The 18,566-nt window shown below is 43.9% G+C and overlaps 1 protein-coding gene across 10 annotated transcripts in view; it reads right to left on the bottom strand.

Moving 5' to 3' along the window:
• The window catches only part of NBEA (neurobeachin), a 752,331-nt gene that overhangs the window by 351,097 nt on the left and 382,668 nt on the right, over positions 1–18,566 (bottom strand). For 7 of the 10 annotated variants that reach the window (XM_077159019.1, XM_077159015.1, XM_077159017.1 and 4 more), the window contains exon 34: positions 10,907–10,968. In XM_077159019.1, coding sequence (XP_077015134.1) covers positions 10,907–10,968 — 62 coding nt within the window. Of the gene's footprint in view, positions 1–119; positions 250–270; positions 381–10,906; positions 10,969–14,301; positions 14,922–18,566 lie in introns of those variants that run through there. The other 3 variants (XM_077159023.1, XM_077159026.1, XM_077159025.1) reach the window with 3 other exon arrangements.

The following is an 18,566-nucleotide window of genomic DNA, read 5'->3' as shown; positions in this document are numbered from 1 at the left end:
GGGGATGGGCAAAGCAGACGGGCCCGCGCGGCACTTCACGGGGCACGGAGTCGCGGGCGGGCACGGCCGGCACTTGGGAAGGCCTGGGAGGGGGCCGAAGGGGCCTCGCAGCCGCCTACCGGACTCTGTGCCCTTCCCCCGCTGCCGGGATGCGCACCGACGCCCCCACGGCTGCTCCCCGGAAGGCGGGCGGGCCACGGAGGGGCGCCGGGGGGCCCCTCAGCACGTGCCCCAGTTCCCGCCAAAGGTCACGGGGCGCGCCCCTCCCACCTCATTGGCCAAGGACAGTCACGTGGGCGCCTGGAGCAGGGAGGTGGCCGGGGCGAATGGCATGGGCGGGGCCAGAGGGCATGGGTGCGGGCAGGACTGGTGAGTGTGTGGGTTGGATGGTATGGGCGTGGCCAGGCGATGTGGGCGTGGCCAGATGACGGAAGTGGGCAGGGTGGTATGGGCGTGGCCGGGCGATGTGGGCGTGGCCAGATGACGGAAGTGGGCAGGATGGTATGGGCGTGGCCAGGCGATGTGGGCGTGGCCAGATGACGGATGTGGGCAGGGTGGTATGGGCGTGGCCAGGAGATGTGGGCTGGGCCAGGGCACAGTTGGTCTTTGTCCTGTTGCAGTTTGGGGCCATGCACGCAGAAAACGCTGCCAACAGACAACCTAAAGCATAGCCAAGAGGCTGACGGAACTCCAAGAGAAAAGAAGGGCAGCAGGAGCAGGTCCTTTCAGGGAACCTGGCACTCCAGAGCCGAGAGGCCATATCAGCAGGCAGTGCTGACAGCGGCAGGAGGTAGCCGTGGCAGGCCAAATGGGCAGTGCTGCGATCAAGTCAGTGGTGGCTAAGGCTGGACACCAAGTGCATAGGGCTAGTACCAGAGGAAACAGCTAAGGAGGTGGCGGCGGTCAGCTCACCAGACCGGACATCCGGGCATGACCCCAAGTGCTCCAGCACACAGAACAAACAGGAGGAAAAGCAGAAAGAATGCTAAAGAAGATTGTACCTCATGGGCTTGTTTTTCTCCAGTTATTCCAGCTAAAAGAATAACTTTCAGAAATTTTATCCCACTTAAAGAAGAACTTTTACACCTTACTCCTACGGAGAAGAGGAATACTGACTGAATCCAGAGTTTACACTGGCAAAGCATTAAACCTCCAAATGCATAGACGAAACAATTTTTAAAGACCTGAAAGTAAGAAATGGGACAAAATCTAGACTATTATTTCCTCATCACTTAATATTACTTTTATTATTATAAGAAGATTTCCTCTGCAATATCATTATTTATATTCTGTAATGATTTATTTAGACATCTGTCCCCCCTCTCCCCCCAAGGTCATAAACCCCTGCTAGAGGGAAGGCTCTTGTTTCATTTGCCTGGCTTGCTGTATATTGTCATTGAATTGAAATTGATCCTCCCAAATCTAGGGCACAACTCAAACCTGTAGTTCTCAATTCTGCGGAACAAAAATAATCAACAGGGAAGTTTTCAAAAGGAACCATTTCTGTGAGAACAATCTCTGCAAAAGGGGCCCAGGCCCTAGTAGGCAGCCAAAGCCCCATGCACCTTAAAGTGCAGTCAGGGTAGGAGCCTCTGGCTTAGCTCGCTGCTCCTTGCACAGAAGTGCACATGTGCACACCTCAACAGAGCCAAGACCCATGGACACATATCTCTTCAAACTGCTTCATTACTCGGGTTAAGCAGTCTGTAAAATAGCACACGATTGCATCACAATCACATCATCATGAGCAAAGTGTCCACAGCTCTAAAGGAAGGCCATTCCCAAGGTCCTTTCCACTTGACACGGCACTGCATTCCCATAAATGTAAGATGGAAAGTATCAACATATTACTTTAATATGTCAAAATGTGATGAGACAATTTTTTTTTCTATACAATGATGCACATTGGTTTTTGCATTTCAAAAAGTATTTCTTAAATGCACATCCCTCTGTAACTGACTCCAGGTTTTTCAATGGAACAATAAGGTAAAATATACAGAACTTGTAGCACAGTAAGTAAACAGCATAACAAATGAACAGTGTTGGTTGTACTTGTTGATGTGTAAACTGCATGACAGTGGAGAAATGGGATATACTGGCCAGGGAAGGAGAGACGTTAATTCCTGTTCCAGCAGTCTAACGATACTCTCTGACTTAGAGAAATTGCTTACAATAAGGGAAATGGATACATGAGCATGTATGTAAAGGTATAGTAATATTTTACTGTCATTTCAACAAGGCCAAACTCTCAGAAATGAAGGGGGGAGAAAAAACACTAGTCATTCCAGAAAGACTTCTGCCATTTAAGAAATCACACATACACGGACATATACTCAACTCACTCCACTACTGAATATGGTGAACTAGCATAAATAGCATCCCAAGGAAAAGCTGTAAATTACCCAAAGACATTGATTTTTTATCTTGGTGGGGAGCATATTTAACTTTGGGTTGAATGCCTGCAGAGAGCTGCCAAGTCTTTAGACAGTTTGGCCACAATTTAACTCCTCGATATGGATGCATAAAATTTCCTCAAGATGAAGGACTTTCTCAGGGAACTGGATCTCATGCGAAGGCCCCTTTGAAACTAAACACTTTGAAGACAAATGGGTTCCAGAAGGATGACAATGAAACCCCTGTGCTCTCCTCACAATGAGCTGATGGAAGTTGGATGGCCTGGCAGAGAGCTCAGACCCAGGGGGACTGTTTCGTCAAGGTAGCACCAGTTTCTCCTTATCTATGTCAAACAGTGCACATTTCTCATTACCTTTTCTTTGGACACAATTAAAGAAACTGATTTAATGTCTTAAGAGATTCAATCCACATCAGATTTTTTAGATATATGGAAAATATTCCAAGGGAAAACTAGGAGACTATTATTACAAATATTATTATGAACACAGAGTAGCCATGATTCTTTTTAATGTTAACATAGCCCAGAAAATAGTGGGTCTTTAAGCTCAGCTCCGCTAATCGTGTGTAAAGATTCTTGCACTGCGTTAAAACGGATGACCTCCGAGGCTCTCTATGACTTGAAAGTTCAGATCCTGGCTGATACACCTGTTCTCACGTGATTATTCATGAATAAATATAAAATATTTAATACAACTTAGTACAGAATCCTGAAGCAGACCAGGACCTCGGTAATCAGGCTCTGACGTTCCTTCTGCTCTCGAGCGGGAAGCTGGCCGCGGCAGGGTGGCAGGCTACTGTGCAGCTGTGGGTGGGCGGGAGAGAGGAAGGCAGCTGGCAAAGGACAGATGTCCGTCATGGGACCCAGGGCAGGCCTAGGAGGGACTCGCCACACATGAGCACGGACAGAGGTCTCGGCGCCGACTCCTCAGGAGCACCCAGTGCCTGCTGGACCTTTAGATGACTGACCAGCATTTTTTATTGAGAAGCTGAACTTGCAGAATGCCTTAATGACATCCCGCATTTGTGACCAGAAGGAACACAGCGTAGAGTATACAGATCTGGATGCTAACAGAATACTCTTCTTTGTTCCTGCTTTTTTTTCTTTTTAGTTTACAGTTCTACTTTTTTCATAGGTTATAAGATTTCGAGGAGTACACTATTGATATACCTGTTCTTTGCTCTAGGAAACAGTGATGTTCAAAGGACCATCATCAAAAGTGTGCTAAAAGGGTGCCATGAAACGTGCGGCAAAGGGCCATCCTCGGTCAGAATCACAGACTTCAAAGAAAGGCAGATACTTTGCTTCACTGATTACAAACCAGCATAGGATTTTGTGTTATTCTTTTTAAGTTTTAGAAATTTCTGTCCTATCAAAGTTAAGTTTCAAGAACTGGGAAGCTCCTCAAAACTGCATCATCTTAAGCCACATATCTGAGTGTGACAAGCTATCTTTCTAAAAATGTTACCTATGATTTTATTTCCTTGATTTCATCTGATATTTACAGTGGGAAATGTTTCCTCAGCAAGGAAGAAGTAATCTCAACAACTTGGGCATACCATATCAATGTACATGTTGTATATATTCATAGTTTCCTATATAAGATTTTTTTTTTAATATAAATCTCTTGTGATAAAGACATTGAAAAACAGATCAGTCTTCAATTAGAGGTAAGAATGAAGCTCATGTGGCTGGGACTAAGGTTACAACAGAACACAGGGCAAAAGGATATGTGCTTGAGAGCTTCACCTGCTAAATGAGACCAAAGGAAGAGAGGTTTATTTTGCGCATAACTGAAAATTTCTATAGCCCAAAATCTAACTCAACTAACTGCCTGGATAGTTCAATTATACAAACCGAACACATGGAGCCCAAAATGGGAAAGAGGGCTTGTAATTCTATATGGCTTAATCTAAGGCCTGGGTACATCCCAGAGTGTACTGGGGAGATAATCCAAAAATACTGGCAAAGTCCCTGGAGGGAGTGGAGAAAAAATATGGAACTATTAAACTTTACCATCAAAGAAACCCCGGATACTGTGTCAATCATTAGGGACACCCAAATCAATAGGCCAAGTTTGATTTTGAGGCTTGCTCTTAGGAAGCTTACCTATGTAGCAGAAAAGTTTAGCCTGCCTACTGTCCTGCCTAAGAGTTACTTCTGGAGGACCTCTGTTGTTGCTCAGATGTGGCCTCACTCTCTCTAAGCCCAACTCTGCAAGTGAAATTGCTGCCCTCCCCCCTACATGGGACACGACATCCAGGGGTGGAAGTCTCCCTGGCAACGTGGGAGATGACTCCCAGGGATGAATCCAGACCTGGCACTGTGGGATTGACACCTTCCTGACCAAACCGGGGGAAAGAAAAGTGATAAAATAAGGTGTCGGTGGGTAAGAGAGTTGAAATAACTCTAGAGGCCTCTCTGGAGGCTGCTGTTATGCAAGCTTCAGCTGGATATTGCTCATTGCAACAGTCTGCCAACCCCCAACCACCATGGTTCCTGTCCACCCTAATCAGCACGCAGGGCTCTAGCTGAGATGCTGCAGAAGTTTCAATGTTAAGTTTCCTTTCCAGAAACCCACAACCCCCAGACGGGATCCTAGGCCAGAGGAGTCCTGAAGCCCAGAGGGCCCAGCCTCTCCAAGAACATCAACTGGTTCCATCCCCTATTTTATACTGTTGACACTCCTTTTCTACAAGAAAAAGGTAGAATGGGCAGAGCCCAAATACCCCTAAAGACCGAGAGAAAGATCAGAGGAAAAGCAGGAATGAGAGCAGAGAAGATAGGGTTTAACGACTGAGTGTGACTGCTGAATCATTTGTCATGATATTTTCTGTGGTCTCCAGTGTCTTGGATTAGCTAGAAGGAAAACCTGAAATTGTGGAATTGTAACCCATACCATACTTTGAAATTTATTGCCTTTTTCTGTATATATATTTCACAATAAAAAAAGTTAAAAAAAATCTTGTGAAAAAATTTCCTTCATTTTAAAAACATAAAGACACAAAGGGAAGAAGGAAGGAGTGGATACTGTGAAAAGTATGGAAGGGGCTTTAGGACAGGAGGCTGTGTCTCACTGCCAGGGACCCAGGGGAATTGTTTACTTCAGAATACGCTTTTTCTATTCTGCCATAGAAATTATAGCATGATGGTTCCTTAAGGACAATTCTACAGGTGGGCAAAGCTTACTGGTATCTTTTTTTATTAGAATAATGAGAAGACAGACATGAGGAAAGAAAGATAATCTTTGCTCATTTTACCATTCTCACGCAGATGAGCTCAAAGCTTTGGCTCATCCATCATTTTCCACCTGTTCATAATATGGGCTGAGTGTGAGCGAGTTCACAGAGAAGGATGCAAGGGTTAATGCTGAACGAGTACCAGCTGCATTATAGGTTTCTTAGCAAAAATAGAAACTGACTCGAAATGTATTATACCCAGTAACTTATCCAGGAGTCAATATAAATCAACAATAAAGCGCCTCATCAAAATGATCACAAGTAATTTGAATTATATGCTCTTTAAATCTTTGATTAAATTTTCATCCAACAGTGCTATTAATAATTGAGAAGAAATACTTGTCAGCCTTGCTAGTGCAAATTGTTCTATAGGTATTCTTCCCAAAATACATTAGAGAATTTCTGATTAATTCTCATTATATCCTCCTTTTTCCCTCCAAATGTCTACATTTTCAGCATGTAATTTTCTCAACATTTTCTAATCATTAGAATGTTTACTATGACCAAAGTGACAACAGTCATTATGCATCCCCACATTTTCACACTCCTGATTAACTTTTACTTATACTTGGGCCATATTAGGAACTTTATGGAAAGAATGATGACATAACCAAAGCAACTTTGGAAAAATGTAGACAGCCCCTGTGACAATCACAGATGAACTCTGGAGGCCTTTCTCAGAGAAGGAGACAGTGAGGAATGCTGGCTTCACTCCTTTTAGAAGTTCTAGGAACTGAGGCAGGACCTGAGAAGGCAACGGCCTTGAAGCACCTGAAACCGCTTATGGGTTAGAGTCTCTCATCAGCCCCAATTCTACCCTACCAACACTTGCAATATTTTGTATCAGAAATATTCTTGAGGAAAGTATCCTTTAATGCAGCACCTAGAGCCATCCTCCGGGACTGACTAAGTACATCACCAAGCTCCAGAGGAGCTGGCCGGAGGGCCCCTCCTCTCAAGCCCCAGTGCTCCCCCTGCCCGCCGCCAAGGGCACTGCCCGCGGAGCCCTGGAGCAGACCGCGGGGCCCGCCCCACGCCACACTGCTGCGTCCTGCACTCAGCCACACGGATGGAGCACTCCATTATATTCAATTTAAAGTTTAGAAATGCAGGATTGCATCGATCACCCTTAGGTAGCCTCACACTGCTAACAAAATATAGTAGACAAATAATTAACTATGGATTTAAGTGACATAATTTCATCATCATTATATTTCCACAGACGCTGGAAAGAAAAAAACTAGTCCATTCCTAGTTTCTTCTATTTACCTAGTCCATTCCTAGTCTCTTCTATATACCTTTTTAGTATACAAACAGAAGTGTCTTGAGCATAATAAAGAGTATAAGAGAAAAAAAATTATAACCCAAAAGCCTTTGAATACTGAGTACTCATGAAAGAATATTCTTTAAAAGGTCTCCCGAGTCGTCAGTACAGCAATCTTAGGCTTACCGTATTCAGAATAAAGACGTTTGTCTTTTCTGTTGTACCATCTGACTAAATGCAATCAAACTGGAGGAAAAATGAACATTTTAAATGTTCGAAGAGTGAACCATTTGAAAAGGGCAGTCTGCCCTTCAGCTGTGGTGGCTCTGTGAGTGCTGCCTTCAGAATAGTCTGGATTATGGCCTCGATCACATCAGTGAAGCCACCAAAACCCTTTTTATTTAAGTGGGTGGATTATTTAAAGAGGAATAAAGTCAAACAAAACCACAGAATAATTCTCAGTAGTAACTTCACATACAGACTCTAGACAAAGGGACTTGGAAGCCTGACTATTCACTTAATGTTGCTGATACATTTTTGAGGTTTGAATGAGAATAAAAATGATTTATTAAGCATTTTCTTAGTAAGTGCTTCAAGTCAGAAAGTACTTAAAGATTGGGGCATTCTTTTTTTACATAAAAATTCTTATTTTATAAAAATGTTTCCTATTGACAGATAAGGCACAGAAAAATGTTAAGTGGCATCTGCTAAGCTTTACTTATGAAAACTTAAAGAATCCTATGGGATAACATCACTCAATTTTTCCTAGAGTACCTCTGATGGAGATTTCCTAACCAAAAAATCTGCAAATAATTATAAACTATTATAGAACCTAAAAAGTTTACTTGAAAACTAAATCTGCTATTCATCAAAGAACACAATACAATCAGAATAGCATAATGCAAAAGTAATGTGCACAGACAGAATTCCACAAAGCACCACAGCCACATCTGATTGTTAAACTTAAAAGAAAATCTACAACAGAAGACAATATCAACCCATGATATATTGTAAAGCTTCATAAGAAATATTGTTACTAACTGATTAAGCACTGATTTTATCAAATAAAATAGATATTAATTTTTTTATTTCAATTCACTTGACTTCAAAATGATGGGAATGTGTTTTAACAGACAATGCAAACTGCAATTTTAATACAAAGTGAAAGGGAAGATGGATAATTATTTTTTTAATTTATTTTGAATCATAAGACTTGCAAGGAAAAGAAAATTATCTAGAACAGAATAAAAATGTTTTGGGAAAAAATGTTTCGGGTATTTGTGGAACAAAATATGTATCATAATGATAATGCTAATATCTTCTTAAAATCAAATATAATATTTGATTTTTAAGAAGCATTCTTAAATTCTGAATACTGCAGCACTTTTAAAATGAAAAATGTTTTCCACTGAGATGTAAAAACTCACTGGGAGGCAGACGTGGCGGCCGACCTCTTGGAGTTGAAAGGCTCCATATGAACCCAATTATCCCTGACATGCACCTTCAGACATCTGTAATATGACCTCATGTAAATCTAGACCATATTGTGGACACAAATCATTGGCAATAGTAAGTTTATTCAAGAGCTCAGATAAGAAGGAAAGAAAAGCTGATATCCTTAACTCTATGGAGCAGTTAACATGAAATCTCCAAAATGAAAAGCAGAAAATTAAAAGCACCTAATGTGTTGTAGCAAGTGAAAGAGAGACAAATGCTGCAAGAATGGTGCATTTTCCTCCCCTTCAGTACTCAGCTCTGTTCTCTTCAAACAAAAGAGTAACTTCTAGTTACTACTATTTATATTTTATCTAAATTTGGAAAAAAGAAAAGCACACTTTAAACAAATGAATGGACTGTAAAATTCCATTTGCATTTAAAACCTTACTCTCACCAAGAATTAAATCGTGGTATGGATAGCATCTTAGCTGTATTTCCCACTGGTGGGGAAGAAACGCGCAGGCGTGGGATGGCTGCTGGCTCCGGGCTTGGCACCCACAGGGCTCCCAGGAGGGCCCACCCTGCCTACCCACACCAGGGTCCAGTTGGCTATGCCCTAAGGCCAGGGAGGGTCCCCTCTGGGACGGTGGCCAGGGGGGAGCACCCCACACCAGGACATCTGGGGGGGGGGGGGACCCTGCTCCTGGGGCGTCTGGGGGGGAACCATCCCACTCCAGGGTGTTGGGAGGGACTCCATGCCAGGGTGTCGGGGGGGGGGGGGGCGCTGCAGGGTGTTGGGGGTACCGACTCCCAGATGGTGGCTCCAACCAGCGCAGTACGCTGCCAGGGTGGCAGCCCTGCTAATGCCCAGGGACAGGATAGGAATCACCTGGGATGTGTGTGGCAGAGAAAAACAGGTTTTCTTATTTAAAAAATTACTTTAAGAAACTTTGAAGACATGCCCATTTAGTACTTTTATATCCCTAAACCCAAGGTTTTAAGCATCCATGGAGCACTTCACAATCTACAAAGCCGGCTTTCCAGGCTGATGGGTAAGTCCAGGGGAGCACCGTAACCCCACCTTAATTTGACTGAAGGCCTATTACTCATTTGTTTCTTTAGAAATATTTTATGGAAAGCAACATTTCAGCAGAACAGAAAATAACAGAACAATCAGAATAATTTCTTATGAACATACAGTTCTGATTCCCTTAAATAAGGTGCATTTAATCAATTAACTACTTGAAATATTTAAACACACTCTGAATTATTTAAAAATTTCAGCTTAAAAATCAAACTGAGAGGCGTGTTTATGATCCTGCTGCATTGGGTGCTGAAGTTAAGTGCCCTGCACAGCCAGCTTCAATTTCCTGCTCTTCCTCTCAATCGATATCTGAGGCCACGTTTCATCTCCAGGGCCCAGGGCGGCGGGAAGCGCGGGCGCCGGCCCCGGGATGCTGACGCGGCCAGGCCCCTCCTGTCCCTCTGCGGGGTGGCAGCGCCCGGGCCAAGCCGGCGGCAGCTCTGAGTGGCCTCCCCAGGACAGTGGCCTCCCCAGCACAGCGGCCTCCCCAGGACAGCGGCCTCGCTCTCAGAAGGGGCCTCCCCGGCTAGGGCGGCCCAGGACTGCAGCCCAGGAAAGGACGGGAGATCGAGACCTGCAGGTAAGGCCGGCCTGGCTGCTGCGGCCGGGGCTGCGAGAGCTCACGGGGGTCCTGCACCGTTTGTCTGGGAGGTAGCTGTGGCTTTGGGCAGACTTCAAGTCGGGAACTAGAAACAGTTTAGATGAATTTTTCTTTCTGTTGAGGAAATTAGGGACACATTTAATAGCTTATTACATCTCTTTTCCATTCTGGTATTACAATTTTGAATCCTCACGCCGGGCCACGTCACTGGGAGACGTGGTGGACACGCCAGGCTCCCGGGCTCAGTCATCAGAAAAAACACAAAAACTGTGTATGGTGTTTACTTTCTTATACTGCTAAGAAAGAACAACAGCACCCAATAATTACAATGGTATTTATAAAGCCAGTAATTAAAGATAAATAGCATAAGTAGAATTTCAGCATTTGGACTGACAGACACAAATCACACCTAACAAAAGGAGACGCGGTGAGGCGCCCGCTGCAGACCCCCCCAGAGCTGCACACGCTGTGGCCGGGGCGTGGGTGAAGCTCAACTTCCACCTTTAATCCTTCAGAGGAGAAGCCAGGCAACTGGCAGTACACTTCAAAGCGGTAAATTCACCTGTGCCCTTTTTAAAAGGTGTGATGAAAAGCAGGGCATCCAGAGCTCCCTGGCAGGGCATATTCACAGGTGGTGAGGGGGCTGGGGGGCACATGGGAGGGGGTGTGACAGCGAGAGGAGAGAGTGCAGAGAAGGCAGCAGGAGGGGAGGCCATAGGCCACAAGTCACGGACGTGAGGACAGCTCAACACATGTTATTTTCTTCATCTACCAGATAAAAGGTAGACATTTTTAAAATTTATAAACACCCTTGTATACATGCATGCACATATCCTATTATTAGTGATAAGAGAAGGAGATATCATACCTGAGAACAAAGCAGCATGACAAGCTCTACCACAGACGTGCTGGACTTCATGCAAACAAGGCCTACAAAAACCAATATTAAAACGGTATTACACCAGCAGAAATGATCAGTCCAAGTCAATTCATTCATATACTTTTAACTTACAAAAGCCTTCTGTAAAATAGAACTAAAATAAAATAAACAGAAAGATTCACTAGCATACAATTTTATAGCATTAATTAAAAATATTCATAGTTAAGATTTGAAAAATACTAAAAAATTGACTTTATGCTTGGATTTATTCATTTGGTCAAGGCATATCTTAAATTTTAACAGGGCAGGGGTGGGTGCTAAAACCGAGGGGGAGTGAGCACTAATTTAGGTGGTGCTCGGTGTGCGGCCATCTCCTGGCACGAGGAACAGGAATTGGTACAGAGCTGCCTAAAATGTCTTCCAGGCAAATGTTAAACGACTTTTAAAACCAATGAAAAATGAAACTGACACGCAGTTAATAATACCTGTGAGGCCTCGTCTGCACACCGGGTGGCAAGCGGCCTGGCAGCTGGTCCCAACAAGGCTGCCAGGGCACCTGCGCCACAACCCAGTCCCGCCTGCCCGGCGCTGCAAACGCAGCCTTCCCAGCGAGCACTTTAAACAATGTCCATTGAGCCTTTTCCCATCTACGCAGGCAACTGCTGTGTGACAGTCACAGAGTAAGAAAGGAGATTATAACTGGTGGATTTTAAAGTGCCAACACGGAGACGAGGGGAACCAAGGACCAGGAACATGATCTCTGGGCAGGAGTGCATTACCAGGATGTCTGCACATTTAAAAAATATTTTTAAAGTTTTCTGCTGTTCTATAAATTTAAATGACTTCACGGTGGGCTTTTTTTTTTCTTTTTATTTGTGGACAAATGCAATCAGGGAACGTATCATGTAGTAAGAAATGCCATGATTGTACATTAGTCATTGCTAAATGGAAAGTTTCAGTGTACCCAAATACTTTTTTGGTTTGTTTGTTTTTGTTTTTTTCTTAAGGTGATTTCAATAAACAGTCTCCAGTGCCTTCAGACACTAGCAGCATATCCATGGTAGGCAGTGGATAAACACCCTCCTTGCCACGTTGCTGACAGCCCCATCCTATTGTACCCGCTGACAGAAGAGGCTGTAAAGGCCTCTAGTTTCCATCTTATCAGGTCTGTGGGCAGACAGTTAACTAATGAAGAAAGAGGCAGATGTGAAAAGCTCATTTAGGAGACAATTGCTGTAATTGATCAGCGATTCTCATGCTTAGGAGCTGCAGAGTCAAAAAGATTAAGGCGACATTTATCACCTGTTGGCTATTCAACTATTTGAATTCTGACCAAGAAAAACAGTGTAAGCCAAAGGATTATGTACAGCAAAATGATCATAATGAATAAATGGAGTCCAAATGTTAATTTCAGAAGATTAGACTTTGATATTAAGAATGAGTCACTAAAAATTCTGTGTATTATTGGGGTGAAGACATAATTACTTGAAGTAAAAATTAGGAAAATCATATAATTATACTTAGGTCTTATTTCTCACAGACTTTTTTTTTTAACTTTTTAAATTGCATAATTTAACACATATACACAAAACAAAGAAAGAAAAAAGCAATAGTTTTCAAAGCACTCTTCAACAAGTAGTTACAGGACACATTCCAGAGTTTGTCATGGGCTATGATACCATCATTTCAGATTTTTCCTTCTAGCTGCTCCAGAATATAGGAGGCTAGAAGGAATAAATATTTTCTTTATCAATACAATTGACTTTTTTTTGTGAAAAATAACATATATACAAAAAAAAAGCACTAGATTTCAAAGCACAGCACAACAATTAGTTGTAGAACAGATTTCAGTTTGGTATGGGTTACAATTCCACAAGTTTAGGTTTTTACTTCTAGCTGTTCTAAGATACTGGAGACTAAAAGAAATGATCAATTTAATGATTCAGCAATCATATTCGTTTGTTAAACCCAACTTCTTTCTTTGTATAACTCAACCACCACCTTTGATCTTTCTATCCAACTCTTTAGGGGTATTTGGGCTACGGCTATTCTAACTTTTCCATGTTGGAAGGGGCTGTCAGTAATATGGGATAGGAAGATGGAGCTATCTGATGTTCTGGAGAGGCTGGGCCCTCTAGGTTTCAGGACTTATCTGGTCCAGGGACCTATCTGGAGGTGGTAGGTTTTATTAGAAAGTTACCCTGGTGCATGAACATTTGTAGAATTTTATATATTGCCCTAGGCGTTCTTTAGGATAGGGAATGGTTTTGGTTGGAGTTTGGCAAGTTATGACAGGTAGCAATGTCTAACTGAAGCTTGCATAAGAGTGACCTCCAGAGTCGCCTCTCGACTATTTGAAGTCTCTCTGCCACTGATACTTTATTAGTTACACTTCTTTTCCCCCTTTTGGTCAGGATGGTATTCTTGATCCCACGTTCCAGGTCTGGACTCATCCCTGGGAGTCCTCTCCCACATCACCAGGGAGACTTTCCCCCCTGGATGTCATGTCCCACGTAGGGGGGAGGGCAATGATTTCACTTGCAGAGCTGGGCTTGGAGAGAGTGAGGCCACATCTGAGCAACCACAGAGGTCCCCCAGAAGTAACTCTTAGGCATGCCTACAGGTAGGCTGAGCTTCTCCACTCCATACATAAGCGTCATAAGAACAAGCCTCAGGATCAATAGCCTTTTGACTTGGGAGTCCCTAATGTTTGACACAGGATCAGGGGGTTCCCTGATGGTAAAGTTCCATGTATTTTTTTCCTTCTTCAAGGGACTTTGCCAATACTTTTTGATTATCTGCTTAATATACTCTAGGATGTATCCAGGTATTACTTTAAACTACACAGGATTAAGGCCCTCATTCTTATTCTGGGCTCCCTGTCTCACAGACTGTTTTTAAGTGACCTTCTAAAAAGCCCCTATGTAGTAAGAATGTTTGTAACTATAGTATCTGTCATTTGAGCATCAGGAGAAAATCAACAAGATGCTTCATTGAAAGTACTCAAAAGGACAGACAAATTTACAGGGTAGCAAGGCTGCAATTTACCAACAGTACTGAGTGGTCTCAACTTCACAGCACCTCACACCTTTACTCATGTGCTTTGTCTAATCAGTTTGGAAAAGAATGAACAGATGAATCTTTTCAAAAAACAAAATGACCTTGACAATGCCAACACAAACTGGGCCATTCTGGAAGACCCAGCCACCTTCAAAGTGACCTAATCACTTTGGTTGGGATCATTCTGAGTTAAAAAAAAAGTATTACTAAAACATGTAGGCAAATTCTAATGTTTGACATGGCAATTTATATTTAAAAATGTAAGATGTGAGTAAAATATGATACTGTATAACTTCAATCATAAACTCAACAAATAAATTTACCTGATGATGCTATAAATAACTCAAGCTGTATGTGCATAAGGCAAATAGTTTACAAGCCCATGTTTGAAACACATTGAGTTCTTCCTTTTTGTATGTAGCTGGAATTGACAATCAAATCCAGCTCAGTTTTCATCTCTCCTCTCGATGGGCACAGCGCCGCTAGACAGAGGCGACTGCTCAGTGTTCTACACCTTCCCGGGCTTCCGCATTTTAATCCAACTCGAAAATCAGAACGTGCACAGAGGATTTCATCATTTAGGAAGCACTTTTCTATGGGGGCTTCGGGGATCCTCTTAGCAGTCCTTTGAAGTCATTACTGACAGGTGAGAATGAAGGATGGGGTGTCTACCCCGAGGCTTTCCCCACAAGTGGCAGAAGCAGGATCCCATTCAAGTCATTGTCCTTGAAAGCCCGTATACACGGGGAGCTGCGCAGCCACCAGCCCCAGAGGGGCCAGCCCCGGGGACAGGGTTCGGGGACAGGAGACACAGGAAGGGCTGCAATGTGCCCATGGCTTGGGGAAGCGACACAGTGCAGAGGGCACGTCTGAAAACTGGGCTGGGGGACCCCGGGGAACGTCAAAGACTGAAAGAAATGACATCACAAATGGTTTTGAAAATCCAGATGAAGATTTAAAGCAAGCTACAAAATGGGGAAAGGATGCCAGGCAGCCGTTACCACACGGCGGTTCCAGGAATCCCTCCCGTGTCAGCAGAGCAGTAGTCCCCAAACGGTGAGGTCTGCGTCCCCCCAAGAGCCCCACCTGCGAGTGTGGCCCGGGGCGGAGCCCTCAGCATGGAAGACGCTGCGTCCAGCGCCCAGGGCAAGAGAGACGCCCCGTCCAGAGCTGTGGCCCGGCCGGCAGCCCCCCAGCTGGCCCGCACGCACGGCTGCTTGCATGCGGACATGAAATGTGCGGGATCCTGCGGGGAAGGAGGCCTCCGCGTGAGGGAGGGCCGCGCTCAGAGACGCCAGAGTCCGCGGACACGCTCCCTGGACCCCGACGCGAGGACCGGGGAAGGTTCACCGGGTGAGGGGCTCGGAAGTGGCCAGAGCAGCACCGCAAACCGCAGCTTCCCGCGCTTCTTGGGGAGGCCTGGGGCCGCTCCTCCCGCTGAGCCCCAGCCACGTCCCGGGAGCGCATACGGCGGCGCGCGGCACAGACGACGAGCAGCCTCTGCCGAGCGAGGCGGGGAGGTCGCCTGGACCCGAGGGCACAGGGAGGCGCGGCGGAGACGGCGGTGAACTTTCGCTCCGTCTGTGCGGGCGAACGGTGCACGGTAATTGTGTGGACACCGCCACCCTGGCAGGCTGGTCCCCGCGCGGGGCACCCGGGGCCTCCGAAGGAGCCTGGGCGCGGGCCTCGCCTGTCACGGGGCGCAGAGGGCGGCGTCTCGGGGTCACGGCAGGAGGCATCTAAAACCATCACTCACTGAGGACCAGCTATAGTTGAAAGACGAAAAAATAAGGGTGCTTTTGAGGGAAAATACGACCATTTTTTAGAACGAAAGTGGAATTCATTCAAAGCTTTTACTGAGCTTTTAGAAGCCAGCGCTGGACACGAAGCCATGTGATAAGTCAGCAGACGCTGCCGGCAAGTAGTTGTGCAGAGCAGGGCGGCTCCGAGGGTGCAGGGCCGTGGGGCGGCTCCGAGGGCGCAGGGCCGTGGGGCGGCTCCGAGGGCCCTGCGGAGGAGGCTGTTCAAGGAGCAGCGCTGGAGCCAGATGGTGCTGCACGACTCAGGTGGAGGAGCGAGAGGAGGCGAAGTCACCAAGGCAGAGAGAAGACCCGGAGCCCATCCCCTGCGGGCACTGTCCAGAAGCTCAGGGAGACCCCTGCAGAGCTGCTTCAGGTCCTGGGCTCTGAGCACGAGCGCGAGATTAAGATTTTTCCAAACCATTCGTTTCTGGTTTCTTTGTACGTAAGAGGTTAGTTCTCAACTTATCCTTTTCCTCTCGCATTTTTAAATGTAATTAAAAATTATTTAGATTATTTTTTCATTTAGATTAACATTTTGAATTTTAAAAATGCTTAAAATACTGTAGAAAGAGGGAGAGTTCATTGATTGCTTGACTGTCCAATAAAATCTAAATCATTGGAAACTTACTGCAATTTTACTGTCTTCTGAATAGGAACCAAATGGGAGACTCAGATTATATACTACATTTATCAGGGGTCAGCAGACATTTTCTGCAAAGAGCCAAAGATTATACATCTTCGAGCTGCCCCCCACTCCCAGCTGCCCGGAGCTGAGGAAGCAGCTGTGTGTAAGCAGACAGGTGTGGCAGTTCCCCGTGGAACTACTCACACATTACAAGGAGTGTGTGGGTGTGTGTGAGTGCGCATGTGCAAGCATGCACAAAGGAGGTAGAAGGTGATGCAGATGTATACCTACCTGTATCTACTGATTTTTCAAACTTGTAGGTGAAATTAATTAAGATGTAGGTTTATGACCCTCTATCTATAATATCAAAATCCAAGAAGCTCTGAAAACTGGAAGTTTTCTTAAGAGTGCAGTATACTCAGTTATCAGCAAAACCTCATCTGAATAATGTGATGTTTTCCATGGCCTTTACCCCACTCGGTGTGCATGTCCACACGCACCAAGGCAGGCGTGGCGGCGAGTCTGACTCACGAATCCCACACCAGTCATCCCTGGAGGTGTTATGAATAATATACATAGATGCAAAATAGTAACGTCCTTGAATTCCCAAATATCTGAATTCCAAAGTACACTGGGTTCTAAAGTATTGAAAAAAGGAGTATAAACATTTATTAAAATTAAAGAGAATTTAGCTTTTAAAAAGTCAGAAATGAGTTATAACATATTTCATAAAAAACTTACTGTTATTAACTTTTAATTGCAATTCCAAAGTAATTAGATATCACACTTTTCCCCATGGAAAGTCCTATGTTCTGAACTAAAAATCTATTTCCACAGAGGACTGGTTGACTAAGTCCTAAATTTAAAATCTAAATTGAGACTGTTTGGATTGCTTACAAACAAAGTTAACTGTAACTATAGTTACACAACACCCAAATCAACATTTTGACTTATTTATTGAAATAATCTCTCTCAAAAAGGTTTTGCATTTTTTTTTGTCATTGTGTTGATACAGTCCAGGGTGCTGAGAGACTGAATAATTTTTTTGTTTCAGTTTAGCTTCTGTTAAGAATTTTTTGCATAATGGCACAGCTGAAGTTCATCAGACACCTTGATACATATTTTTTCTAAAAAAAGATAGATTACAATAAAAAATATAAAATCCATACAGAGTGACATTTCCTACATAGATATTTACTGGTAATCTAGTTAATAAAAGCTGAGCTGAGCAGAACGTTCTAATGATACAATGTACTACTATCAGATGTGAAACAGTGCCCCAAATGTGTTAATTTGTGTCTAGTATTTTGAAAACATATGTTTACGCCAGTCCATCAAAAATGTCTTATCAATAGAAATATACTGGCAATTTCCTGATAGCCAATGTTGCTCTTTGCTCGTTTCCATGTGACATTTACTTGTGTGTGCATACTTCCACGGAAAATATCCTTTTTCACTTACACATACTAACAAATAGATAACAATTTCGAAATTACTGTGTATTAATTAAATTTTGGGTTGGCCGAATCTTGAGACATTTCTAATTACACCATTTATTTAAGGAGCTATAATTAAGCCATTGCTGTGTGCCTTGCACTGAATCAGGACTGTAGCTCAGTCTTTGATCTCGAGGCTAGCAACCCCGTTCCACAGAGAAGGCATATAAATCCATGTTCGTGATGGGGTCCGAGAGCATTGTATAGCAAGGCTCCAGGCCTCCAAATAACACAACGCAATTGCTTTTAAGGCCTCCATTAGACCAAAATTTTATCCATAGTAGAAGTTTCATTACCGCCACAAAAGGTGTTTGACCTCAGTGTCTTGCCCTTTCTGAGACCTTCTGATTGCATCACAATAGCAATGAATAAGGACAAAATAAGGAAAACTGTTACTATTCAAAAATCATTTGGATCCTGCAAATCTCATTCGGCTAAATTTAATTATGGAGCCAATCGTTATTCACTCCCCTGTACCCAATTCCTTTTCTTCTCCCTGTGTTCCTTCAAATTCAAAACAGCCTCAGTTAAATTTTCAAAGTAATCACTTATGTCTGGTTCATGTTTTGGCATCACCCAAGAAAGTCTCTGGTCTTAAACGATTATTAAAAGGAATACATATGTTGTAAACATAACCAAAAGAAGTGAGAATACATCAATTTAAA

The sequence above is a fragment of the Tamandua tetradactyla genome, chromosome 4 (genome assembly GCF_023851605.1).
Source record: "Tamandua tetradactyla isolate mTamTet1 chromosome 4, mTamTet1.pri, whole genome shotgun sequence".
Classification (NCBI taxonomy): Eukaryota; Metazoa; Chordata; class Mammalia; order Pilosa; family Myrmecophagidae; genus Tamandua; species Tamandua tetradactyla.
Note: the sequence above shows the minus strand (reverse complement) of the source record. Positions and strands in the feature narration are given on the sequence as shown.